Source organism: Crocuta crocuta, unplaced genomic scaffold, assembly GCF_008692635.1.
Source record: "Crocuta crocuta isolate KB4526 unplaced genomic scaffold, BGI_CrCroc_1.0 scaffold149, whole genome shotgun sequence".
NCBI lineage: Eukaryota > Metazoa > Chordata > Mammalia > Carnivora > Hyaenidae > Crocuta > Crocuta crocuta.
In genome coordinates this window covers 4,845,580-4,869,583 of record NW_027551561.1, presented here as the reverse complement: position 1 = coordinate 4,869,583, position 24,004 = coordinate 4,845,580, and the positions used below count along the sequence as shown (strand labels likewise).

Here is a 24,004-nt window from a genome sequence, read left to right as displayed (position 1 = left end):
TTAGCCATAATTAGTCAAAAATCTAGTAATACTGAGGCGCTCGGGAAGAACTGAAAATAGAGAAAAAGTCTGGATGCAAGTAAGGCTCTTAAAAGGGCCCACACCAAAAGTTCCCAGCATCTCAAGAGTGGTAGCAGCGATTCGTGTAGGATTCAAGGATCAATCACGTTATGAAATAGCACACCTAATAAATGACAACGTGGTGATGAATAATGAAATTCTTTATCATTTTGGAGAAAATAGGAGAAAAGTCACACATCAATAATCCGTGATGCCATGCTTCTGAGTAAAAATTTCCCAACTAGGAGAGAGAGTTCCCTCAGTTTCTGTTTTATCAGTATGGATAAAAAATATGTGCTCCTTCACCAGCAAGTCCCATACTCAGAAAGAACTGACCCAAAGTCTGGGAGAACAACCAATTCAAGTGTGAAGGGCCGAAGCTTCCAAACACAGCCACTGTTTCCTGTCATGCATCTTCATCTCAGTGGTGACAAGGCCACCGCCCAGGGAACGTGTGGCAGGGATCCCAAGGTGGAGGAGCGGCAGCCAATGTCGTGACCACTGTGCAGCGGCAGTGGCTCACAGCTTCCAGACTCACAGCTCTGCATGATGAGCTTCTGTCTTTAACAACTCAGTGGGCTTCATGAAGATGCCTTCCATGGCTTTCCAGTAGTTGTTCTGGCTCGGCTGGGCCATGCCATGTACCTCTTTTTGCCCACTAATGGGTCGGCCGTATTGTTCTCCTGTGACAGACAGCAGCACTTCAGTGGAAGAATGCTTGAACCGCACCTCACCATCCCTCACCCAGTAGGGCCCATTACAGAGCACTGTCCAGTCATCCAGATAATCGCCTTCACCCTCCTCACCAAAAGCACTCACTTCCTGAAAGACACAAAGGGTTGCAATATTAGCATGACTGACACACATGCTTGGAAAGGGGAGGGAGAGGGAAGGGGAAGGAACCTAAGGCTACCCAAAGTGAAAAATAAGAGGCTTTCCAGGGTTGTTTAAAAATAAAAAGATGCAAAGGACATGAAATCAGTTGCCTTAGGATTATATTCTAAACATTTATTTTGCAAGCCATCCTGTATCTACCTTATATCTTCTATTATAGTCTTACTCTTGTTATTTGACTTTAAATATTCCTGTCTCGTTCCCTTAACTACATTTGAAGTGACCTGATGAACAACACAAGTTGCAAAGGGGAATGGGCTCTGGGGACTGGCAAACCTTGAACCCCACCTCCATTCCTTCCTATGTAACTCTTCTGAGCTTCATTTTCTCCTCTAAAAAATGATGACAGTATCACATTATAGAGTAATTTTAAGAACTAAATGAAAGAGTGATAGCAGTACATCTTCCACTTTTTTTTAAAATTTTTTTTTAATATTTTCTTTATTTCTAGGAGAGAGAGAGAGAGACAGTGGGAGCAGGGGAGGGTCAGAGAGAGAGGGAGTCACAGACTGAAACAGGCTCCAGGCTCTGAGCTGGCAGTCAGCACAGAGCCCAACGCGGGGCTCGAACCCACGAACCGCGAGATCATGACATAAGCGAAAGTCGGACGCTTAACCGACTAAGCCACCCAGGCACCCCTTCCACTTCTCTTCTAATCCCATTCCCCTTAAAACCAAATATTCAGAGTTTCTATTGCAATAGAAAACTTACTGGGGCACCTGGATGGCTCAGTTGGTTAAGCATCTCTTTTTTCCTTTAATTTAAAAAAATTTTTAATGCTTATTTATGTCTGAGAGCAAGAGGGAATTCAAGCAGGGGAGAGGCAGTGCAGGAGGGGCAGAGAGAAAGGAAGACACAGAATCCAAAGCAGGCTCCAGGCTCTGAGCTGTCAGCATAGAACCCAACATGGGGCTCAAACTCGTGAACCATGACATCATGACCTGAGCCAAAGTCGGACACTTAACCAACTGAGCCACCCAGGCGTCCCAGCATCTGACTCTGGATTACAGCTCAGGCACAATCTTACAATTCGTGAGACTGAGCCCTGCATCAGGCTCTGCACTGACAGCACAGAGCCTGCTTGGGATTCTCCCTCCATCCCTCTCTCTCTGCTCCTCCCCCACTCACCTTATTTTCCCTCTCTCAAAATAAATAAAAACATTTTTTAAAAAATTAGTCATTTGGTGGTGCCTGGTGGCTCAGTCAGTAAAGCGTCAGACTCTTGATTTCGGGTCAGGTCATGATGGTCTCCTGGTTTGTGAGTTTGGGCCCCGATCAGGCTCTGCACTGACAGCACAAAGCCAGGCTGGGATTCTGTGTGTGTCACTCTCTTTCGGCCCCTCCCCTGCCCTGCTCATGCTCGCTCTCTCTCTCAAAATAAATAAATAAACATTTAAAAAATAAATACGGGGACCTGGGTGGCTCAGTCAGTTAAGCAGTGGACTTCAGCTCAGCTCATCATCTCACGGTTCGTGGTTTTAAGCCCTGCCTCTGGCTCTTTGCTGACAGCTAGCGCAGGGCCTTGAGCCTGCTTTGGGTTCTTTGTCTCTTTTTCTCTCTGTCCCTCCCCCTTTTGCACTCTCTCTCTCAAAATAAATAAATAAACATTTTTTAAAAAACAAAAATAAAAGATAAAAAATTAAAAGTCATTTGGAAACAGAGTCTGTAAAACTAAAGGTAAAAGGAACTATATGTAATTAACAACTCTACTATACTTGTACATGGAACTGAACAAGTAAGTAAATGACAATAGTGGGAGCCAGATTATCTGCTAGGGTGGAAATTTACAAATAAGTAAAGGGAGGATTATGGATTATAGTTGGAGACGTTAGTAGGAACTCATGTTTAACATAATAGATACAGATCCTTACACACATAAACATTTAGTGATACATGTAGACACAAATCATATGTTCCTTTGCTCTGTCAGGTGAGAAGGCCTAAAAGAGCCAACACACCCCAGTAGCAACAAGCTCATGTAAGAGCTAAGATCACAGGTTCTTTCTTTTTTTTTTAAAGTATAGTTATGTTTCTTTTTTTTTTTTTTAATTTTTATTTATTTCTAGGGGGTAGAGAGAGAGAGAGAGAGAGACAGCGTGGGCAGGGGAGGGTCAGAGAGAGAGGGAGTCACAGACTCTGAAACAGGCTCCAGGCTCTGAGCTGGCAGTCAGCACAGAGCCCGACGTGGGGCTCGAACCCACGAACTGCGAGATCATGACCTAAGCGAAAGTCGGACGCTTAACCGACTAAGCCACCCAGGCGCCCCTAAGATCATGGTTTCTAATATCCTTCTCCAATTAAAGGAAACAGACCTTCTTGGAGGAGTAGCTGATTCTAGGACTGGGGCAAGAATACAAGATGAGACTAAAATATCTTTGTTTTTTATAAATTTTTTTTTTTAACGTTTTATTTATTTCTAGGAGAGAGAAAGAGACAGCGTGAGCAGGGGAGGGTCAGAGAGAGTGGGAGTGACAGGCTTTGAAACAGGCTCCAGGCTCTGAGCTGGCAGTCAGCACAGAGCCCGATGCGGGGCTCGAACCCACAAACCACGAGATCATGACCTAAGTGAAAGTCGGACGCTTAACCGACTAAGCCACCCAGGCGCCCCAGACTAGAATATCTTTGAGTGCCAGAAAGAGAGGAACAGTTAAAGCAAACTCACACACATACACCAAAATGGGAGTATGTCAAATGGACACAGGAGACAAATGAAAAGAGCTCCCAACGGCCAAAGTGGGAACTGGAAGAAAAAAAATAAGGCCGTGTTACAGGATCATAATTCAAAGTATAAAATATTCATGAGTCCACACTGATATAAATAAATGACAAGTAAAAGGACACAAATCTCCCATGCAGAAGAATTCCAAATAAATTTTGTAGTACTGTATTCTAACGGGAAAGGGAGCATAACTCCCCATTCCTTAAGTATGAGTTGTACATAGTGACTTCCTTCCAGAAACACAGTATGAAAAGGGGGAAGAAGAAAAGAGTAACTTTACCGGAGAAACTTGACAAACATTATTTCAGCCAGGTAATCAATACATACAGAATCACGTAGCTAGTATGTACCCCTGACTCTATGTTATGAAAATGCCACTTTACTCCTGTGGCCTTCCTCCCAAAAACCTTTGTAAGTCTGATCTATCATGACAAAAATATCAGAGCACAATAGAGGAGCACCCTCTGATATACATGACCAGCATTCCTCAAAACCATCGAGGTCATTGAAAGCAAGAATTTAGTGTCACACCTAAGAGGAGCATGAGGAGACAGGACAACTCAATGTCCTGAATGGGGTCCTGAACAGAAAAAGTACAGTAGATAAAAATTAAGGAAATCAAAATAAACCTTGGGCTCTAGTTGATAACAATGTATTAAGGGGCACCTGAGTGGCTCAGTGGGTTGTGCATCCCTCATGATTTCAACTCAGGTCACGATCTCACGTTTCATGGGTTCAACCCTCTAGCTGGGCACTGTGCTGAAGGTGGAGAGCCTACTTGGGATTCTCTCCCTCTCAGCCCCTCCCCCACTCATACTAGAACTCTCTCTCAAAACAAGTGAATTTAAAAAAAAAAAGCAATGTAGGGTCGCTTGAGTGGCTCAGTCGGTTGAACATCCGACTTTGGCTCAGGTCACGATCTTGCAGTTCATGGGTTCAAGCCCCACGTCGGGCTCTGTGCTGACAGCTCAGAGCCTGGAGCCTGCTTCCAATTCTGTGTCTCCTTCTCTCTGTGCACCTCCCCTGCTTGCGCGGTCTCTCTGACTCTCAAAAATAAACATTAAAAAAATAATTAAAAAATTAAAACTGGGTGTTATATGGAAACCAACTTGACAATAAGCTAATTAAAAAATTTTTTTTAATTAAAAAAACCAATGTATCAATACTGCTTTATAAATGTATGAAATTTACCTCACAAATGATGTAAGATGCTAGTATGGAAAACTATGTGCAGAGTCGGGGTAGGACGGAAGCAGTCATTAAGGGGTCCGTATCTCCTAAAAGCTCAAGGCTTGAAAAAGTGGCACAATACTGGGGCACCTGGGTGGCTCAGTAGGTAGAGCATGTGACTCTTGATCTTGGGGTCATGAATTCAAGCCTCAGGTTGGGCACAGAGCTTATTTAAAACATAATTTAAAAATAAAAAGGTGGCACAAAACCCAATTCATTTTCCTAATATGGTTAGTTGGCATCATTTAAAATAATAATAATAATTTTTATTTGAAGTTCAGAAAACATTGGGTTTTGTTTTGTTGGGTTTTAAGAGAAAAAAATTTTTTTAACACTTATTCATTTTTGAGACACAGAGCAAGCTAGGGAAGGTCAGAGAGACACAGAATCTGAAGCAGGCCCCAGCACAGAGCCCGACATGGGGCTTGAACTCACGAGCTGTGAGATCATGACCTGAGCTGAAGCCAGACACTTAACCAACAGAGCCACCCAGGCTCCCCTTTTGTTTGTTTATTCAAGTAGACACACAATGTTACATCAGTTTCAGGTGTATAACATAGTGATTCAACAAGTCTATATATAACGCTATGCTCACCCCAGGTGTGTAACTGCCATCTGTCACCATACAATGCTATTACAATACCACTGACTATATTCCCAATACTGTAGCTCTCATCCATGTTGAAGAGGCTTATTCGTTCTATAACTGGAAGCCAGCTATCTCCCACTCCCCTTAACCCATGCTGCCCATCTCCCCAATCCCTTCCTTTCCAACAACTATCAGTTTATTCTCTACACTTATAGTTCTGACTGCTTTTTTTGTTTGTTCATTTGTTTTCTTAGATCCCACATACAAGTGAAATCATAAGGTACTTGTCTTTCTCTGACTTATTTCACTTAGCTTAACACCATCTAAGTCCATCCATGTTGTCACAGATGGCAAGATCTCATCCTTTTTTATGGCTGAGTAATAGTCTATTGTGTATATATGTCTACGCCAAATCTTTTTTACCTATTCATCTACTGATGTACGCTTGGGTTGCTTCCATATCTGGGCTATTACAAACAATGCTGCAATAAACATAGGGGTGCATCTATCTTTTCAAATTATTGTTTTCAGTTTCTTCAGATAAATACTCTAGTGGAAGTACTGGATCATATTTCTATTTTTAACTTTTTGAGGAGCCTCCATACTGTTTTCCACATTGGCTGCACCAGTTTGCATTCCCGCCAACAGTGCACAAGGGCTCCCTTTTCTCTGCGTCCTTGCCAACACTTGTTATTTCTTGTTTGATTGTAGCCATTCTGACAGGTATAAGGAATACTTCGTTGTGGTTCTTATTTGCATTTCCCTGATGATTAGTGATGCTGAGCATCTTTCCATGCATCAACACTGGGCTTCTTTATTGCAGGATTTATCAAGGTGATTTATGATATACTAATATATACCTATTCTGTCTTTCCTCATTTCTCGATTTCATCTAGATGTAAAATCTTTATGTTGACCAGAAACAACATCCTTCACGCTTTTGAGACAAAGCCAATTCTCCAGGCCTGTATAAAAAAAATAATACCTACACCTAGAAAAGAGCTAAGAACCAAGATATTAGACCAGTCAGCTGAGTAATGCACAGGGTACCCAATGACGCAGAGGATGCCACATCACCTGATTCCCAGAAAGAGGTGAGGTGAAGTGGTGACTATGGAGATTTCGGCCAGTGTTGACATGTGTCAGCCGGATGGGTTGGCCACATCTGATAGGGGTTCCTCTCTCACACACTGTAGCGGTCTTCCCCCGTATCCTCCAGTAGCTATTGCTGTCATCGACAGAGGTTACACCTGTCACTGACTGCTGCCCACTACCTGCAGTCAAAAAAAAAAAAAAAAAAAAAAGGAAAAGAAAAAGAGGGTGAGCTCAACCAATCACTCTCTTTCCTAAGGCCAATAATGTGCCCCATGCATACAACAGGTTTGGAGGAGTAGAGAGGAAACCCTATGCTTGACAACATTTTTTTGTCTACATTAAAAAATAGGTGAAAAATACTATGTTTACATAGTATTAGTTGTTATCTGATAAATTATACTTAACAGTGTACTGTGTCAGAAAACTAAGAATTTGCATCAAAGGGCACTAAATAAATGAACTTATGTTCATTTTTTTGAAGCACGAGTATTGTTTGCCTATATATAATAAGCTGGAAAGCCCCTAGTATATGTCAGGTATCTAATCATATAATTGAAATATGTTCAATATTATTCAACACTTACTGTTGTCACATTGCATTACAATGTACTACTTTTGTCACATTTCACAATCAAAAGATCAGCTTTTTTTTTTTTAATGTTTTTTATTTATTTCTGAGACAGAGAGAGACAGTGTGAGCAGGGGAGGGTCGGTCAGAGAGCGAGGGAGACACAGAATCCAAAGCAGGCTCCAGACTCCAAGCTGGCTGTCAGCACAGAGCCCGACACGGGGCTTGAACCCACGAACCCCGTGAGATCACGACCTGAGCCAAAGTCGGACACTTAACCGACTGAGCCACCCAGGTGCCCCAAAAGATCAGCTTTTGTTGTCAACTTTAATCCAAGAAATTGCTGCAGCTCCTTAATTCCTATAAGTGATCTGTCAGTGTGTTATAAAAGTATTCTTACATCCTCTAAATTTGGTTAATGCTGCCTCAAGAGGTACAATTCTATAAGTTAAAAATACATAGTTACGAGCTTAAAAAGAAAAAGGAAAATATACAAATAATTGCTAGCTAGCTAATGTGTACTGAGCAGTTTCCTAATGCCAAATACCAACATAAACCTTTTACCTGAATATTCTTACTTCGTATGTGCATATATTCTCTAAAGTAGGTATTATCATTATGATCATCCTCATTTTACATTGGGGTGTCTGAAAGGCTGAATAGTACACCCAAGGTCACACAGCACCAAGAGACAGTGCTGGGGGGCACCTGGGTGGCTCAGTCGGTTGAGCGTCCGACTTCAGCTCAGGTCATGATCTCACGGTTCGTGGGTTCTAGCCCCGCATTGGGCTCTGTGCTGACAGCCAGCTCAGAGCCTGGAGCCTGCTTCGGATTCTGTGTCCCCCCGCTCTCTGACCCTCCTCTGCTCACGCTGTGTCTCTCTCTCAGAAATAAATAAAACATTAAAAATTAAAAAAGAGAGAGAGGGAGAGAGAGAGAGACAGTGCTGGGGTTTGAACCTAAATGGCTCAACTCTAGAACTCACACTCTTAACCACTCTACCACATGGCCTCCCACAAATCTCTATTTCCTGTCAAGTTTCTGTAAAGTTATATCAGAGAGATAACTATCTCTTATAAACTCCAGGGATGTTCTCTTCCCTAGGCCTTCATCTACTTCTCAGTTCTTGAAAGACACTCAAGATACTTTCCTAGTTACTCTGGCCTGTTCCTCCTAGCTTTGCCTTCAGTTCCCTGCCTGTCTGGCAGCCTTTTGAGAACACTCGCCTTTTTTTTTTTTTTTTTAAACCACTTAACACATTACACTTTATACCACAGTTATCTAGGTGAATGTTTGTAGCCGAACTACCAGCTTCTCGCTATTGCCTCTTCCACTCACAATAGACTAAGCCACCCAGGTGCCCCAAAAGATCAGCTTTTGTTGTCAACTTTAATCCAAGCAATTGCTGCAGCTCTTCGAAGAAGAAGAAGAAGAAGAAGAAGAAGAAGAAGAAGAAGAAGAAGAAGAAGGAGAAGAAGAAGAAGGAGGAGAAGAAGAAGAAGAAGGAGGAGGAGGAGGAGGAGGAAAGAAAAGAAAAAGAGAAGAGAAGAACAAATCAAGCCTCCCTCCGTACTTCTGGTTATTGCCTTACAATCTTACAGCTCTCTTGGTCCTGGATCACTGCCAGGCTTCACTAAATCATGGTCTACGCTTGGTGTCTTCCCCTTCTTCACATTCCATTCAACCCTCCACTTCCTCACCCATTCTTCAGAGATCAGACAGGATGCAGTGCGTTCATAGTAGTATGGCTACCAGTATTCTCCCACTCTTAAATCTTGGATTACCCAGAGTTCTACCCTTATCCTTTTTTCTTTTTTTTAGCTTTTTAAANTGATGCAAGGCTGGAACCCATGGACCACGAGATCATGACCTGAGCCAAAGTTGGATGCTAAACTGATTGAGCCTCCCAGACACCCCTACGTTTATCTATTCTTTATTTAAGAATAAATTGTTGGAGGTCAGGACAATAGCATTGATACAAGCTTCAACAGGTTTTTTTCAAGGATTCAAACTGACACCAGATCGAGAACCACAGTTCATCCTAGGCAATCTCACTTACTTTCCCTCCATCTTCAACTCCCCGCCCTGCAGTACAATGATGTTGTACTTAACTCTCTACCTCAGGCTCAGCACAGGTCTATTTTGAGATCCAGACCAAATCTGGTTCTAAAATCTGGCTCCCCATTAGAAACACCTGAAAAACGTTTCAAATCTACACATTCCTACTGTCAGGCTTCTCTCTCACGTCCTGATTTTTAGTAGATCCAAACTAGACCAAATTAAAAAATACAAGCTGGAACATAGTAGGTGTTCACTGAATGACTGCTAGGGTTAGAAAACATCCCAACAATGACAACTCAATTCCTTTTTTAGTGTAACTGGTCAGACGTGTTTTGAGACTCATGAGCCACAGACTAGCTCCCATCCTCTCTTAGCTAATAGCATCATCAGTCATCCAAGACAGAAATCTAGCAATCATCTTAGATAGTTCTCACATCTTACTCGCTGAACTTTTTTTGCCAGTTTTTGTTTTCCTGTAACTTGCTGACTAGGTCACTATATCTCCTGGATCTAGAACAATACTAGGGACATAATAAAACGTTACTGAAAAGGGGCGCCTGGGTGGCTTAGTCGGTTGAGCGTCGACTTTCGCTTAGGTCATGATCTCGCGGTTCGTGGGTTCGAGCCCCGCGTCGGGCTCTGTGCTGACTGCCAGCTCAGAGCCTGGAGCCTGTTTCAGTCTGTGACTCCCTCTCTCTCTGACCCTCCCCTGCTCACACACTCTCTCTCTCTCTCTCTCTCCTAGAAATAAATAAAAATATTTTAAAAAACAAACAAAAAAAAAGTTACTGAATGAAGCCACAAATAATTACTTAATTACAAATGAACCTACAAACTAAGCATTTTAACTTCCTAGGTTAAAAAGTGCTCTAAACCGTTTCCTCCCCAATTCCAATGAGTGCTTTAAATTCCTTACCAGGGTAAAATTTTAGCAAAAAGAGGCCAAAGGAAAAGGATTGAAGAGCGAGTATAAGATACAAAATAGCTAGAACAGAGATATAGTTAAAGAAGGAGGTCTTGGAGTTCAAGACTTCAAAGATACAGCACTTACTGTCATTTTCTACATGTCTGTCTCTCCCGCACTGAGTAGTGCCAGCCTGGAGTAGCTGAAAGTAGGCTTTGAAAGTGGACAGATTTGGTTCGAACCCCGTCTCTGTCATTCACTAGCTGCAAGGCTCTGAGCATGCGATTTATTTGAGTTTGTTTCCTCATCTGTAAAATGAGGATAACAGTCGTCTCTACCTGGTAGGGATGTTATAAATCCAAAGAAGTATCTGTGTAATGTGCCCGGTACGGAACTCCCCAGACAGAAGCTAGTACAGCATAACGCCCAATTCTTCGATTCTCCGCCTCTAAACCTCAGGAACCTCCCCCGGGGTCCCCTGACCTTCCCAGACCACACCCCTCAGATTTTCTCTTGGCCCCGCCCCCTCCGGAGCCTTCCAGGCCCTCCCAGCCCACCCGAACCCGGGTGGCAGTACCTGACCCATAGCGCACGTCGTGTGAGTGCAGTCGCACGTTGTGGCGCGTATTGAGTAGCTTCACCACGGAGCCGCACGTAACGACAGCCAGATTGGACGCTCCCACAGCACTCCACAAACCCCCCAAAAACAGTAGCGGCACCACAGCCATCCTAGCCGTAGCGCAGAGCCCCTAATCTTCGAAGACAATTCGGCCCCTCCCCGGAAGCGGAAGCTGCGGGCGGAACCACAGAGAGGAGGAAACGAAGACGCCCTAGTCTAGTCTTTATGGTTCCTTGAGCTAGAGCGGCCTGAGGAAGAAGCTAGGCCTGACGTTTTCGACTCCCCAAGCTCAGCCCCCAGCTCTCTGCGACACCGGCCTTCCTGAGCCGCTTCGGCCAGTTTTCGCGCCCTCTCAAACGAAGCCTCGAGAACGAGGTGGGAGAGGAGAGGAGAGAAAGAAACGGCCCGCCCACTCCCGGTGACAGGGGGCCGGAAGTGACGTAGCACGTTGACGCAGCAGCGGCGGCGGTGGCGGCGGAGGGGCCGTGCGGTGGGTCCGTACTATCTTTTCGCAGTCTCGGTTCGACGACTCCATTTTCCTCGGTGGGGGCTCAGCGCACCGGAGTAGCGGCGGGCTTCAGGCAGGTAAAGTTCGGACTGGAAAGCGTATTTCTCGAATGGGTCAGGTGAAGAGCCAGGCTCCTAGGGCCTGGTCCCGTAAGGGAAGAGGTATTGGGGAGCCGTATGCGGGAAGAAGGGGGGGGCCGGCCTTCCCTGTTCTATGAGGGAAGAGGAGGAGGAAACCGGAGTAGTTGCCTGCAGTCTCAGCGCTTTTCCCAACCCTGTGCTACCCGGAACCGGTGAATTGGGCGCCGTGTTTTATCAACAGGCTTCCTGGGATTCCGTCCTCCTCTCGCAGCTTCTGGAAATTGGGCCACGCCAAAAGATTGGGAATGGAAGGGACATAAGGCTTCTGAGTCAGGATCAGGTGATCGAATTTATTGTTCGGGGGCTGTTAAACTTACTACGGAGCTCTTGGCAGCTCGACCATCAGGCTAAAGGGCGATGCCAATGCCATTTTTCCCCCGTACTGTTGGAAATAAAATTGGAACTTTTTATAGATGGCCGCATCCGTCAACCGCCTACCCCGAACATCAGAATGAGCTCTTAAGTGAAAGCTTCATCTTCTTCCAGCTTCTGCCTTTCTCTCAGGCAGTCCTTTGAACCAGCAGGAGCAGTTCTTTTTCTAGGGCGTTTCGAGAAGTGATACTTATTTTTCTGTAAGAAGAGGCCTAAGTTCTCTGAAAACGCGTCCGTGGAAATTCAGCGTAATATCAGAAGTAGCAAGGGAGTATTGAGTTACACCGCTGCTGTTAATGAACATGGAGAGTAAACAGTCTTGAATTTGATTAATTTCTTCAGGGATAAGGGCCTACTTGCACTATGTATCTGGAAGTTACTGATTCTAAAGCCTTCAATGTATTTGTTTCAAAAGCATGGTTGCTTCCTCATCAGCCGAATTTAAAGCCTTTTCCATCACTTGTGTTCCTTCAGCCAGTACAAATACACTCCTGTCATCTTGTATGGCTACTAGATTAGATTAGCATAGTATTGTTACTGCCTAAGAGGTTTAAACCTCATTAAGAGATTAATCACGTCTGGAAGTGGTGCCGTGTAGAGAGGCTCTGTCACGTATCACAGTTCTTCCTCGATAGATCTTCACAAGAAAAGAAGCCTACCCAGTATAGTGGAAATAAATGGTCTTGGGAGGCAAGTAAATTTGCCCTTCCTCCTATGTTCTTGGTCTCAGTAAATGGCGCCGTGGTCAAAATCCTGTGTGAGATTCTTGGACTTTTCCTCTCTTTTACTCCTGGATGAAATCAATCACCCAGTCCTACCTCTCAATAGAAACTTGCTCCCATCACCTACAGATTATGCTCTGGTATCCTGCTTATCCCCCTCCAACTGCCATCCTACTTTTTTGGTATTTTTTCATAGCCAGATTTCTTGTGTCCGCTTTCTCGAATTCTATTCATTCCTCGGGCTTGGCCGAAGTTTGGCTTCTTTTTTGACCACTTGGTTGAAATTTCTGTCAAGGTTACCAGTGATTTCTGTATTGCCAAATCTCATGGATACTTTGTTCTCATTTTCCTCAATCCCTGGAATATGCAACACAGTTCACGCCTGTCTCAAACCTCTCTTCTCTTGGTTTCATGGACACTTCACTCCTGGATCGTCTCCATTTCTCTGGTTGCTTCTTCTCAGTCTCCTTTTGCTAGCCACTTTTGCTTTCTGCCTCCTGTCTAAATGCTGGATTTCCTTCAGAGTTGAATCCTCGGTTCTCTGCCTGCTTCCTTTAGGTGATCCAGTCTCATGGCTTTAATTACCATCTGAAAGCTGGCAACTCAAGTTCAGACCTCTAGCCCAGCCTCTCTGTGTTCAAAAATCATACACAGAATGCCTGTTAAGTAGCTCCCTTTGGATGTCTTTTAGGCATCCCTAATCTAACATAGCAAAAGCAACATTGTAGTTTTCCCATCATTCCGTACTTGGTCTTCCCTGTCTCTCCAAGTGTTACTCTCATCCACAGGGTTACCAACGCCAGACCTCTGAGAATCATCTTGAGTTCTTTTCCCTTAACTACCCTCCTCCCCAAGTCTTTTGGTAAGGCCTGTCACTTCTGGTTCCAAAGTATATTTCCAGTCCGTCTTCTGTTCTCATCTCCACTTCTACCACCCTGTTCCGAACCACTACCATCTTTTGCGTGGGCTACAACAATAGCATCCTCTGTTTTCCCTGCTTCTCCCCGGATCCCCCTGCCGTCCATTTTCCACATAGCAGGTCAAGTCTGATCATGTCATTTCCCTTTTTAAAGCACTCCAGCAGTCTTCCATGGCCTTCATAGCCCCACCTGAGTGGGCCCCTCAACCTCCTCCCGTCCTGCCGCCTTCATCATTTTCTGGTCACACTGGCCTTAGGACATGCCGAGTTCTTACCCACCTTTGCTACCAGAAACCTCTTCCCTTGGCTCTTCATACCACATCCTACCCATTCTTAACATCTCAGCCTAAATTCACCCTCTCAGAGGTGAAAGTATTTCTTTTCCTTCTTAGTATTTATAATGAGGCTTATTTTGTTTGTGGTTTGTCTCCTCCACCAGAATATAGATATCCTAGGGGCAAAGACTTGTTTTGCACATACCTGACATGTAGTAGGCACCCATTAAATGAATCTTTGTTGAGTCAGCAAGTTAAGTCCGTTCTGTTTAAAACCCCACAGGGGCTTCCCAGCACCTATTAGAGCCCAAAATCTGTAACTTATCCTATCAAGGTTCTTATGACTACACTTCCATTCATTATGAACCCTTCTCCCTCTCTCCATTCAAGCTGGCCCTCACTGTCCCTGCCACAGTACATCCTGGGCCTTGTGCTGGAAGTACTCTTCTCCGTCACCACCACTTGCACCAAAGAAGCCAGTTCCTCCCTTCACTAATTCCTCCACACTCTTAAGGTCTTTATTCAAAGTCATTTTTCCTCAAGGGGCGCCTGGGTGGTTCAGTTGGTTAAGTGTCCCGACTACGTATGGCTGAGGTCATGATCTCACAGTTCGTGAGTTCGAGCCCAACATCACGCTCTGTACGGACAGCTCAGAGCCTGGAGACCGCTTCAGATTCTCTGTCTCCCTCTCTCTGGCCCTTCCCCTCTCACACTTTTGTTTCTGTCTCCCGAAAATGAGTAAACTTCAAAAAAAAAAAAAAAGCCACTTCCTCAAGACCCAAGTTGGAGTTCACTCTTACAGGTTCCCATGGTACTGTGGTCACCAATTCTTTCAATTACTCCTGTACTTGTAGATCAGAGGTCACCAGACTGAAGCTCCTTGGCCAAATTAGGCCACTCTTGTTCATTATATATCATCAGTGTTTGATTTTGTACTACAGTGGCAGATCAGGCCCACTGTGGTTTGATAGCCCTTGTGCTGCAACAGGAACTATATGTTCCCCAGTGTGTGTGGCACAAGGCTCAGTAACTTACTCCTTGTGTTGTAGGGATTCTGATTCTGGTAACGTATTTCAGTTGTTTCTGCCCTTTTGCCCTTTCCTTATTCCCCGAGGAAATGTGGAAGGAAAAGAGATAACTGATATTGTAAGATGCTTATGTTAATCATCATTAACAATAATGCGTTCATTTATTTTGGGGGCGGGGTGGGGGGGAGAGAATATCCCAAGCAAGCTCCGCACCGTCACTGCAGAGCCCGACACAGGGCTTGAACCCACGAACCATGACATGATAGCATGACCTGAGCTGAGATCTAGCTTACCCGACTGAGCCACCCAGGCACCCCAACAATAATGCTTTTTGTACTATGTCATCGAAAAGATCATAAGGCTGTTATTTCCTGTAAATGTGGTGCACACATTAAAATGATTATAGGTAGAGCTAACTTTTTCTGTATTCTTTTTGAAGTAATCTCTACATCCAACATGGGGCTTGAAATCATGATCCTGAGATCAAGAGTTGCATGCTCTACTGGCTGAGCCGGCCAGGCACCCTTAACCTTTCCTTTACTTTCACATCTTGATTTGCTGTGATTTGGGTTTTTCTTTAAGAGTTCTGAATTTAAAAGAACTTGTCGTAAGTGGACTCTGAATACTTCATTTACTAGACTTTTAGGTTTTTGAATTCCAAATTGGGTAGTCCTAGGCTTTTGCTCATAAGATACAGAATATCTTATATTTTAAAGTCCACACCAGGCTTGTGGGGTTATTCCCCAGACCAGTAAATAGGCCCTTTCAGACCTAAGCCTTTACTCATATTGCTTTTTCCAGATTATCGTCTTAACTCCTCTCAACTCAGGCATCACCTTTTCTGAGGCATTCTCTGACCTCTCTCCTCATATTGCTCTCATAGTCCTGGTATGTAACTGTAATACAGCATTCATTACACTTTATCATAACTTTATTTAGAAGGTTTTTGAGAGAGATTGTGGGTTCTACCAAGGTAAAAGCATATTTTACTGATTTTTACATATCCGAGTCCCAGTACAGAGCTTACCTAAAAAAAAGTAACTTAATTGAAGCTACCAGTGGAGGGAATTAACAGACATCCTTTTTTGCTCTGGTCTGGTCTTGTTTTAATTGCCTCCCACATCATCTTGTTCAAAAGGAGGGACTGCGAGGGCCTCCCTGTGGCAATCTGATCCTAGCTCCATTCCTCATCCGGAGAATGTCATGGTAACCACCAGCCTCTCTCTTTGAGCCACCTCTTACACTGCAGCTGTGCTTCTGCCTAGAGAAATTTCACTTCACTACCCCTGGCCCTTCTAGACCTAGTTAAGTATCACATTTAATCTATGGTCTGAATATGGGGAAAATTCAAGAGCATAAGCACTAAATAAATCCAAAACCACTGGGCCTACCTCAGATATCATATACTAGTAATAATTCTATGCTGATAAATAGTATTTTGGGGGCAGCTGGGTGGCTCAGTTGGTTAAGTGACCACCTCTTGATTTCCATTGAGGTCATGATCTTCTGGTTTGTGGGATCGATCCCCGCATCAGGCTCTGTCCTGACCATGTGGAGTCTCCTCAGGATTCTTTCTCCCTTTCTGTCTCTCTCTGCCCCTCCCCCACTCATGTGCGCATGCATGCTCCCTCTCTCTCTCTCAAAATAAATATATAAGCTTTGAAAAATATATATATTCGTTCTGGAGTAGCTGCTGCTTGTCAGCCTCAGCCTGCGGTGCTGCTGCAGCACCTCCACCCATCTCACTCCACAAGCTGCAGCAAGTCAGGGTTGCGTCTGGCGCACATCTTTTAACTGAAGTCTTGGCAGTGAGCTAGATTGGAAACGTTCCCCAGCTATAGCACAGCACGTACTCTCTTGCTAACCTAGGGAAAGGGAGGAAAGCTGCGTGTAGCACAGAGCACCAGCTGCCCCCCCGGGACAGAAGAGGGCTGTTGTTTTCATCAGGTAGGCTATCTGTTTCTCTGTGTCAGGTAGGCTGGAGGGCATCTGGTCTGCAGGAGCTGGTGCTTAACGTGAAGATGTTAAGGCTTTGTAAGACTGAATGTGCGGGTCTGATAGCCTAATTAAAGCAAGCTGTGTGTGGGGGCTGCTGCACCCAAGTCTATTTTTAATGGCTTAGTTCAGGGCTGGGGGGGAGTGATGTCAAGATTAAAATTAGAGCACCAGATTTAATTAGCAGTTTTAGGTACTCACTTTTGGCAGCACTCAATAAATTACCTTAAGGACACAGTTCTAGGGGAAAAGAGCGCATCAGTCTAACCGTAAGACTCCGTATCACCACACTATGGGGTGTGTCACAAGCATATAGTATAACAGCTCTCAAACTTTTTGATCTTAGGACACCTTTATACTTTGTGTGTGTGTGTGTGTGTTTATTTATTTTTGAGAGAGATGGAACACCCAGGTGCCTCAGTTGGTTAAGCATCTGACTTCAGCTCAGGTCATGATCTCGCAGTTCATGAGTTCAAGCCCTACATCTGTTGTCAGCCCAGGCCCGCTTCTAAACTCCCCCCTCTACCCCTCCCTCCCCCCTTCTTCTGGCCCTCCCGCTCTCTCTCAAGAATAAAAAAATGTATAATTATATAGAGTGGGAGAGGGAGAGGGGCAGAGAGAGAGGGTGACACAGAAATCTGAAGGAGGCTCCAGGCCCTGAGCTGTCAGCATAGAGCCCAACACAGGGCTCGAACCCACAAACCGCGAAATCATAACCTGGGCTGAAGTCCATCGCTTAACCAGCTGAGCCACCCAGTCGCCCCAGGACCCCTTTATAATTTTAAAGGTAATTTAAGACTCCAAAGACATTTTGTGTATGCAAGTTGTATCTCTCGATGTTTACGAGATTTCTATATTTTGGTATTTACCAGAGTAGAAATTAAAACTGGGTATATTCGTTTTAGAATAATAATAAGCACACCGCAAAAATTATCATTTTGCAGTATATGGGTATATTAAATTAACACAGTGTACACCTTAAACTTACTCAGTGTTACATGTGTGTTATAATAAAGGTGGAGGAAAAAATAAGCCCACTGTGCTTTAACATAAACAATACTTTTATGGAAACTGTAACCTTCAAACTTAGTGAAAAGAGCGACATTGTTTTACTTTTCCCACCCTCCCCCCATTCTTTTTAATGTCTGCCTTAGTAGAATACAGCTGAATTTTTTATCTGCTTCTGCGTTCAGTCTTGTGATTCTATACATCATATTACCTCTGGAAAACTCCACTGTATACTCATGAGACAAGGGAGGAAGTGGTCCCTGGACCACACATAGAGATCTACTGACATAGTAGAAACAGCTGTGACTTTGGAGTCAGGCAAATCTAAACTCAGTTGATATTTGCGTCAGCTTGAACAAGTGACTCCATCTCTGTGTCTGTTTTCTCCTTTGTTGAATGGAGAGAGAAGCGTACTGTAACTCCTAGATCAGTGTAGGGGTAAATTGGTATTTCTTAAGTGTATGGAATTTGGTAGGTGTGTGATTATTATTCCTCTGGGCACTTTTTTTTTTTTAATTGCTTAAAGGAAAGGCCTACATTAGTTTTGGTTGGGTTTTATGTGAGTGTTGTGGGTTGCGTCTCTTCCTATGCCTGCTCTCTGCATATGATACATACAGTTATTTTATGGTTCTTATTTGTTTTCATATCTCTCTTTCTACTAGAAGTCAGCTCTTTGATAACAAGCAATTCTGTTTCCCTTCAAACCGCCACATCTTAGCAGAATGTATGTACATGGTAGGCATTCAGTAAACCTTGAAAAGAATGGCCTCTGAAACCTTGGCCTGAAGTTGAACATAAGACCATATCATTGCCCCTCTTTTTCCACCACAACTCAGACCTTCGGTTTTGTTTCTTTGAGTTCTGTCAACCTGAAGTTAGTTGGTTGTGGTATCGGTTGATATCAGTAAAGGTAATTTCCAGAAAAATTAGAGCCACAGAATTCAAGGCTCCTTTTAGAGCTTAGATCATTTCAAGTAGCTGTTAGCCAACCTCCTCTTTTCTTCCATCCCCCTGCCATCTTTCACTGGGAAGGTGGCACCAACATGAAAAAGTAATATATTTGACAGATATTTAGCAGTTCCTATTTTGTACAGAGCGCCTAGAAGAATACAGCTTACTTGGTACAGAATCACGAAGTGCCTTGTAGTGCGTCTCACATTGCCATTTATATTTTGTGGTTTTTATTAGCCCCTCAGTTAGATATGGTCTCTAACTTCCAGAAGCTTATGGTCTAAGTGGGGGAAATGGGCACAAATACATAGTGGACCATCATTCAGAACAAGGCAAGGACTGATTTTGAGTTTATCAGCAGCCAGGTTCAGGATTCCAGAAGAGGATCTTGATGTTATGATTTGTGTGATGTGTGCTGTTTTTTAAAGTCCTGCAAGGCCTGGAGCGCCTCGGTGGCTGAGTCAGTTAAGCATCCAACTCTTGATTTCAGCTCAGGTTGTGATCTCATGGTTCGTGAGTTCAAGCCCTGCATCAGGCCCCACTCTGACAGTGGGGAGGCTGCTTACGATTCCTTTCTCTCTCCTCTCACTCTTTCTCTTTGCCTCCCCTGCTTGCACATGTATGCCCTCTCTCTTTCTCAAAATTAAATAAAATCTTTAAAGTCAAACAGGGCCCAGGAAACTCCATCTTAGGTTTTGGGATTCTCCACTGCCATTTCCAGGCTTTGGAGGAGTCTGAAAATGGGGAAGTAAAAGACAAATTTGGGGTTGGTACAGAATTACAGAATGCCAAGAAAAATTAGGCCCAAGTTTCAAATTCAAACTTAGTTAACGTGTATTGAAGCCATAAACTAGGTTCTTTCTCCTGTGTCATGTAAAATTCTCAGCTACTGTGCTAGGTAGGTAGGTAATGCTGTTCCTGTTTTCCAGATGAAGAAGCTGATATTCAGACACACTGAATAATTTGCTTAGTTCACATACGTGGTAGATGGTGGAACCAGGATGTGATCTCTTCTCTTAAGCCCAGCAATCTTTGTATTTCAGTATGTTGCCTTTATTTTGTAGGCCATAGAAGTCACTTTCAAAGTGTTTTTTTGCTGAGGAGGTAAATGGTAAAAATAGGGTTGTAGTTCTAATGTTTCTAAAGAGACCCCTTCTCCACCCAAATGGTCCCAGCCACTACTCACACAAGGGGGCTCAAGTTCATGAAATGTTGTTTAATCCATTAAAAAGGATTTTCCTTTTGGCTTTGCCAATAGCCGGGTATAGTGTATATGAAAATGCCTGTCATGAAGTTGTCACTCATTTCCCAAATTTCTTACGAGCAGCCATATGTCATTGCTACCATATGCCTACCTATATAATCATCTATACACTAATTTCTTTTCTCACTCACCCATTCCTGCCCCCAAATGATAAGTGAAATAAAATTCTTTGGTATACAGTTGACCTTTGAACAATGCAGGGAGTAAGGGTGCTGGCCTCCCTCACAGTTGAAAATCTGTGTGTAACTTTTGACTCCCCTAAAACTTTACAAAAACCTCAATTAACACGTTTCTTGTATGTACTATGTATCGTATTCTTAATAAGCCTGAAAAAAGAAAATGTTAAAATCCCATTTGGAAGAACAAATCCATTTATAGTACTCTATTGTATTTATCAGGAAAAACCTGGGTCATATGGGTGGTTCAGTCAGTTAAGTGCCGACTTCAGCTCAGGTCATGATCTCACAGTTCATGGGTTTTTAGCCCCACATCGGGCTCTGTGCTGCTGGCAGCTCAGCCTGGAACCTGCTTCGGATTCTGTGTCTCTCCCTTTCTCTACCCTTTTCCTGCTTGTACTCTGTCTCTCTCAAAAATAAATAAAAACATAAAAAAAAAAAACCTGTAAGTGGACCGATGCAGTTCAAACTCCTGTTGCATATAGAGAAGTTCTGTATAATCATTAATCTTTTTCAAGGCAAGTGCAAGAGGAGTGACCATGGGAAGAGTGGAAAATGGAAGAGAGAGAGAGAGAGAGCCATCTGATTCTTACTGTCTCCTCCCTCGGTGGAAATGATTCAGGGGGCAGAGCAGTGGCACGTGGCTAAAAGACTGTAGAAAGGCTTAAGTAGCTCTGTAAAGTCACGTGTCTCATTTTTTCTATCCCCCATCTTCCTTCCTTCTCTAAGGCATCTTAGGCAGGCCGTGAGAAGCTGCAGCAATGTCTGATTTTGTGGAAAGCGAGGCCGAGGAGTCAGAGGAAGAGTACAATGATGAAGGCGAAGTGGTGCCCCGAGTCACCAAGAAATTTGTGGAAGAGGAGGATGACGGTGAGGAGGCCCCAGCCTCAAGCTTCTCCCCACTATTGCTAAGCTTTGGATAGTTGGATTCTTGCTGATGAGAGGCTCAGGCTGAGCACAGAAGTTATCACACATGAGGTACCAGCTTGAGAATTTTCAGTCATTTATAGAAAATACCTAACTGAGCATCTGTCTGCTATGTGCCAGGTCCTGCGCCTAGAGCTAGAAATACGAAAGGAAGGCCCTGCAGTCATGGAGTCTATGTTAGCGGGAGGGGACGGACAGTCAACCAACAAATAAATACATGCGTCACGTTTTCCTCTTTTAGAGACCCCCCAGGTGTTGGTATTTATGAGCCCAGTTTCCTATTTCTCTGGCCAAACCCAACCATTAGGATCCTCAGCAGAGTAGAACCATGAAATGCCTTTAAAGACAGAAAGGTAAATTTAAGTGTTATCAAAAGAATTATGGATGAAAGAAATAATATAGCCGCTGAACTTCTAAACTAAGAGGAAAACAAAGATAATTGGTGGCTGTAAAGCTCCTAGTGATGATTTTGAGAAGCCAAAGTAATTAAGAAGATTATCTTGCCTAAAACAGAGGCAGGGGGGATAGAAAGGAGATAGTCCTTTCCAAGGCTCCTGCTCGAACTCAGTGGCCATGTTTTTTACATCGTTAGGTGAGGCCTCAGAGTTAACATGGCAGCCACATCATTAGGTTTAGAGCAGATGGAGAATCACAGTTAAGCAGGTGGTCCTGCCCCACCCCAACCCATTTCCCAAACTCCGTGCCTCAAACATGCATATTTTCCAGATGAGGAGGAGGAGGAGGAGAACCTAGATGATCAGGATGAGCAAGGCAATCTGAAAGGCTTTATCAATGATGATGACGATGAAGATGAAGGGGAGGAGGATGAGGGTAGTGACTCTGGTGATTCAGAAGATGATGTTGGCCACAAGAAGAGAAAACGCAGTGAGTAGTCTCTCCTCAGGTGACGTTGGGGTGGAAGTTACAGTGGACAAGGGGCCTCTCCATCACCATGAGTAACACTTTGTTTTCTCCAGCATCTTTTGACGACCGCCTGGAGGATGATGATTTTGACCTCATTGAGGAGAATTTGGGTGTCAAAGTCAAAAGAGGAGTAAGTATCATTCTTTGTCTCTGCCCCTGGGGATGAAGGAAAAAGCTCTTGAAATTCAGTGACTTCTGGGGGACGAGGCACCTGCAGAACAGCTTGGGGAGCACCGGGGAAGAGGAAGTTGCTCAGTGTCATTGTGCTGTGGAGACTAGAGCTGCATCCCAGAAGGGGGTGCTTGTTAGAGAAAGGCTCGTCGGGGTTTGAGGGTGCCGCAGGAGCGTCTCCTAGTGTGCTCTTCGCCATCTCCCCTGGTCAGCACAACCATGGCGGGGAAAAGGATAGTGAGACTAGTGAGCAGGCACCCTTCAGCTGGTCCTCTCAAGCCCTGACGACACAGGTTTTCCCGCCCCCAGCAAAAATACCGGCGTGTCAAAAAAATGTCAGATGATGAGGATGATGATGAGGAGGAGTACGGCAAAGAGGAACACGAAAAAGAGGCTATCGCAGAGGAAATCTTCCAAGATGGGGAAGGAGAAGAAGGGCCGGAGGCTGTGGAGGCCCCCACGGCTCCCCCAGAGGAGGAGGAGGAAGATGATGAGGAGTCAGGTACGTGGCACCAGGCAGAGAGGCCAGCGTTTGGGTGGATGTTGGGGTTTCCTAGCCCCTAGGAGCAGGCTGGGAAACCACTCTTCAGCTGCAGGCCCCCAACATTTGGCAGAGACAAGTTCACTTTCAGGAGCCTCCCCACTCTTCTCACTGGCCACTCACACAGTGGGAACTAAAGCCATTCAGTCCTGGCTCATCCCGTGCCTCTGAGCACTAATCACTTCCTTCCCTACCCAGACATCGACGACTTCATCGTGGACGATGATGGACAGCCTCTGAAAAAACCGAAGTGGCGGAAAAAGCTTCCTGGATACACAGATGCGTGAGTAGGGACTGGTACGGGGTGGTGATACGGGCATCTGAGTAGACCTATTCAGGAAGGAGGAAACCAGAGGCTTCTACCAAAAATGGGACATCCCACCGTCTCTCAACCATTTTGCTTCCTAACTCAACTAACCTTTACTAGGCAGGAATTTCAGACTTCTCCTAGAAGCCCCGAGAGCTCTCTACGGTAATGGAGCCGCTGTGGGATTAGGGTGGAGCCACGTGTGTGCAGGCTTCCGTCAGCCTCCCTCTTCCACCTGAGCTCCATGTCTCTTCATTTCTATATTGGCATTCTAAATATAATTGTGTTGGAAGAAAGCTTATGCCTTGAGGGAATACTGTCCTGCCTGAGCAGAAGACAGACCCACTGAGCAGAATACCGATCTGTCTGCCCTGTTGCATTTGGCTCCTGACACTGGCACATACCAACGATGGGCTTTTTGTCTTTCATAAATAATAGTTCTCCCAGAAATATCGCCCAGCTAAGCTTTTACTTCCAAAGTGTGTGTGCTTGTGTATTTATTTAAATAGAACAGACCAGGGGCGCCCGGGTGGCTTAGTCGGTTAAGCGTCTGACTTTCGCTTGGGTCATGATCTCTCAGTTTGTGGGTTCGAGCCCCGCGTCGGGCTCTGTGCTGACTGCCAGCTCAGAGCCTGGAGTCTGTTTCAGAGTCTGTCATTCCCTCTCTCTCTGACCCTCCCCTGTTCATGCTGTCTCTCTCTCTCCTAGAAATAAATAAATAAAACATTTAAAAATAAATAAATAGAACAGACCCGTTTTTTTTCTTTTTTAGAGAGAGTGTGTATGTGCACCGCACGTGCATGCGCAGCCAGGTGAGGGGCAGAGAGAATCTTAAGCAAGTTCCATGCCCATCGCAGAGCCCGACACAGGGTTCAGTCTCACCACCATGATACCATGACCTGAGCTGAAATCAAGAGTCTTGATACTTAACCGACTAAGCCACCCAGGCGCCCCTACTTTTTAAATTTACCTCTCTCTTAACCTTCTTAGTTTCCTTTGGGGCAAGTAAAGGATCTGCGGTAGGGCTGCATTTCTCC

At 44.4% G+C, this 24,004-nt stretch overlaps 2 protein-coding genes across 2 annotated transcripts in view; one reads left to right on the top strand and one right to left on the bottom strand.

Annotated features, from left to right (window-relative positions):
* Positions 1-203: 203 nt before the first annotated feature.
* SDF2 (stromal cell derived factor 2) lies at positions 204-11,125 on the bottom strand. Its single transcript, XM_077749812.1, has 3 exons — positions 10,698-11,125; positions 6,570-6,766; positions 204-882 (listed from the first exon to the last, which is right to left on the bottom strand). Exons 1-3 carry the CDS (start codon positions 10,846-10,848, stop codon positions 595-597), a joined length of 636 nt encoding a protein of 211 aa, XP_077605938.1. The 5' UTR covers positions 10,849-11,125; the 3' UTR covers positions 204-594.
* A 67-nt stretch (positions 11,126-11,192) lies between these two features.
* Positions 11,193-24,004, top strand: part of SUPT6H (SPT6 homolog, histone chaperone and transcription elongation factor) — a 32,123-nt gene continuing 19,311 nt past the window's right edge. Inside the window, exons 1-6 of the mRNA XM_077749811.1 lie at positions 11,193-11,324; positions 20,827-20,967; positions 21,751-21,909; positions 22,002-22,078; positions 22,429-22,621; positions 22,859-22,943. Coding sequence (XP_077605937.1) covers positions 20,859-20,967; positions 21,751-21,909; positions 22,002-22,078; positions 22,429-22,621; positions 22,859-22,943 — 623 coding nt within the window. The 5' untranslated portion in view covers positions 11,193-11,324; positions 20,827-20,858. The remainder of the gene's footprint in view (positions 11,325-20,826; positions 20,968-21,750; positions 21,910-22,001; positions 22,079-22,428; positions 22,622-22,858; positions 22,944-24,004) is intronic.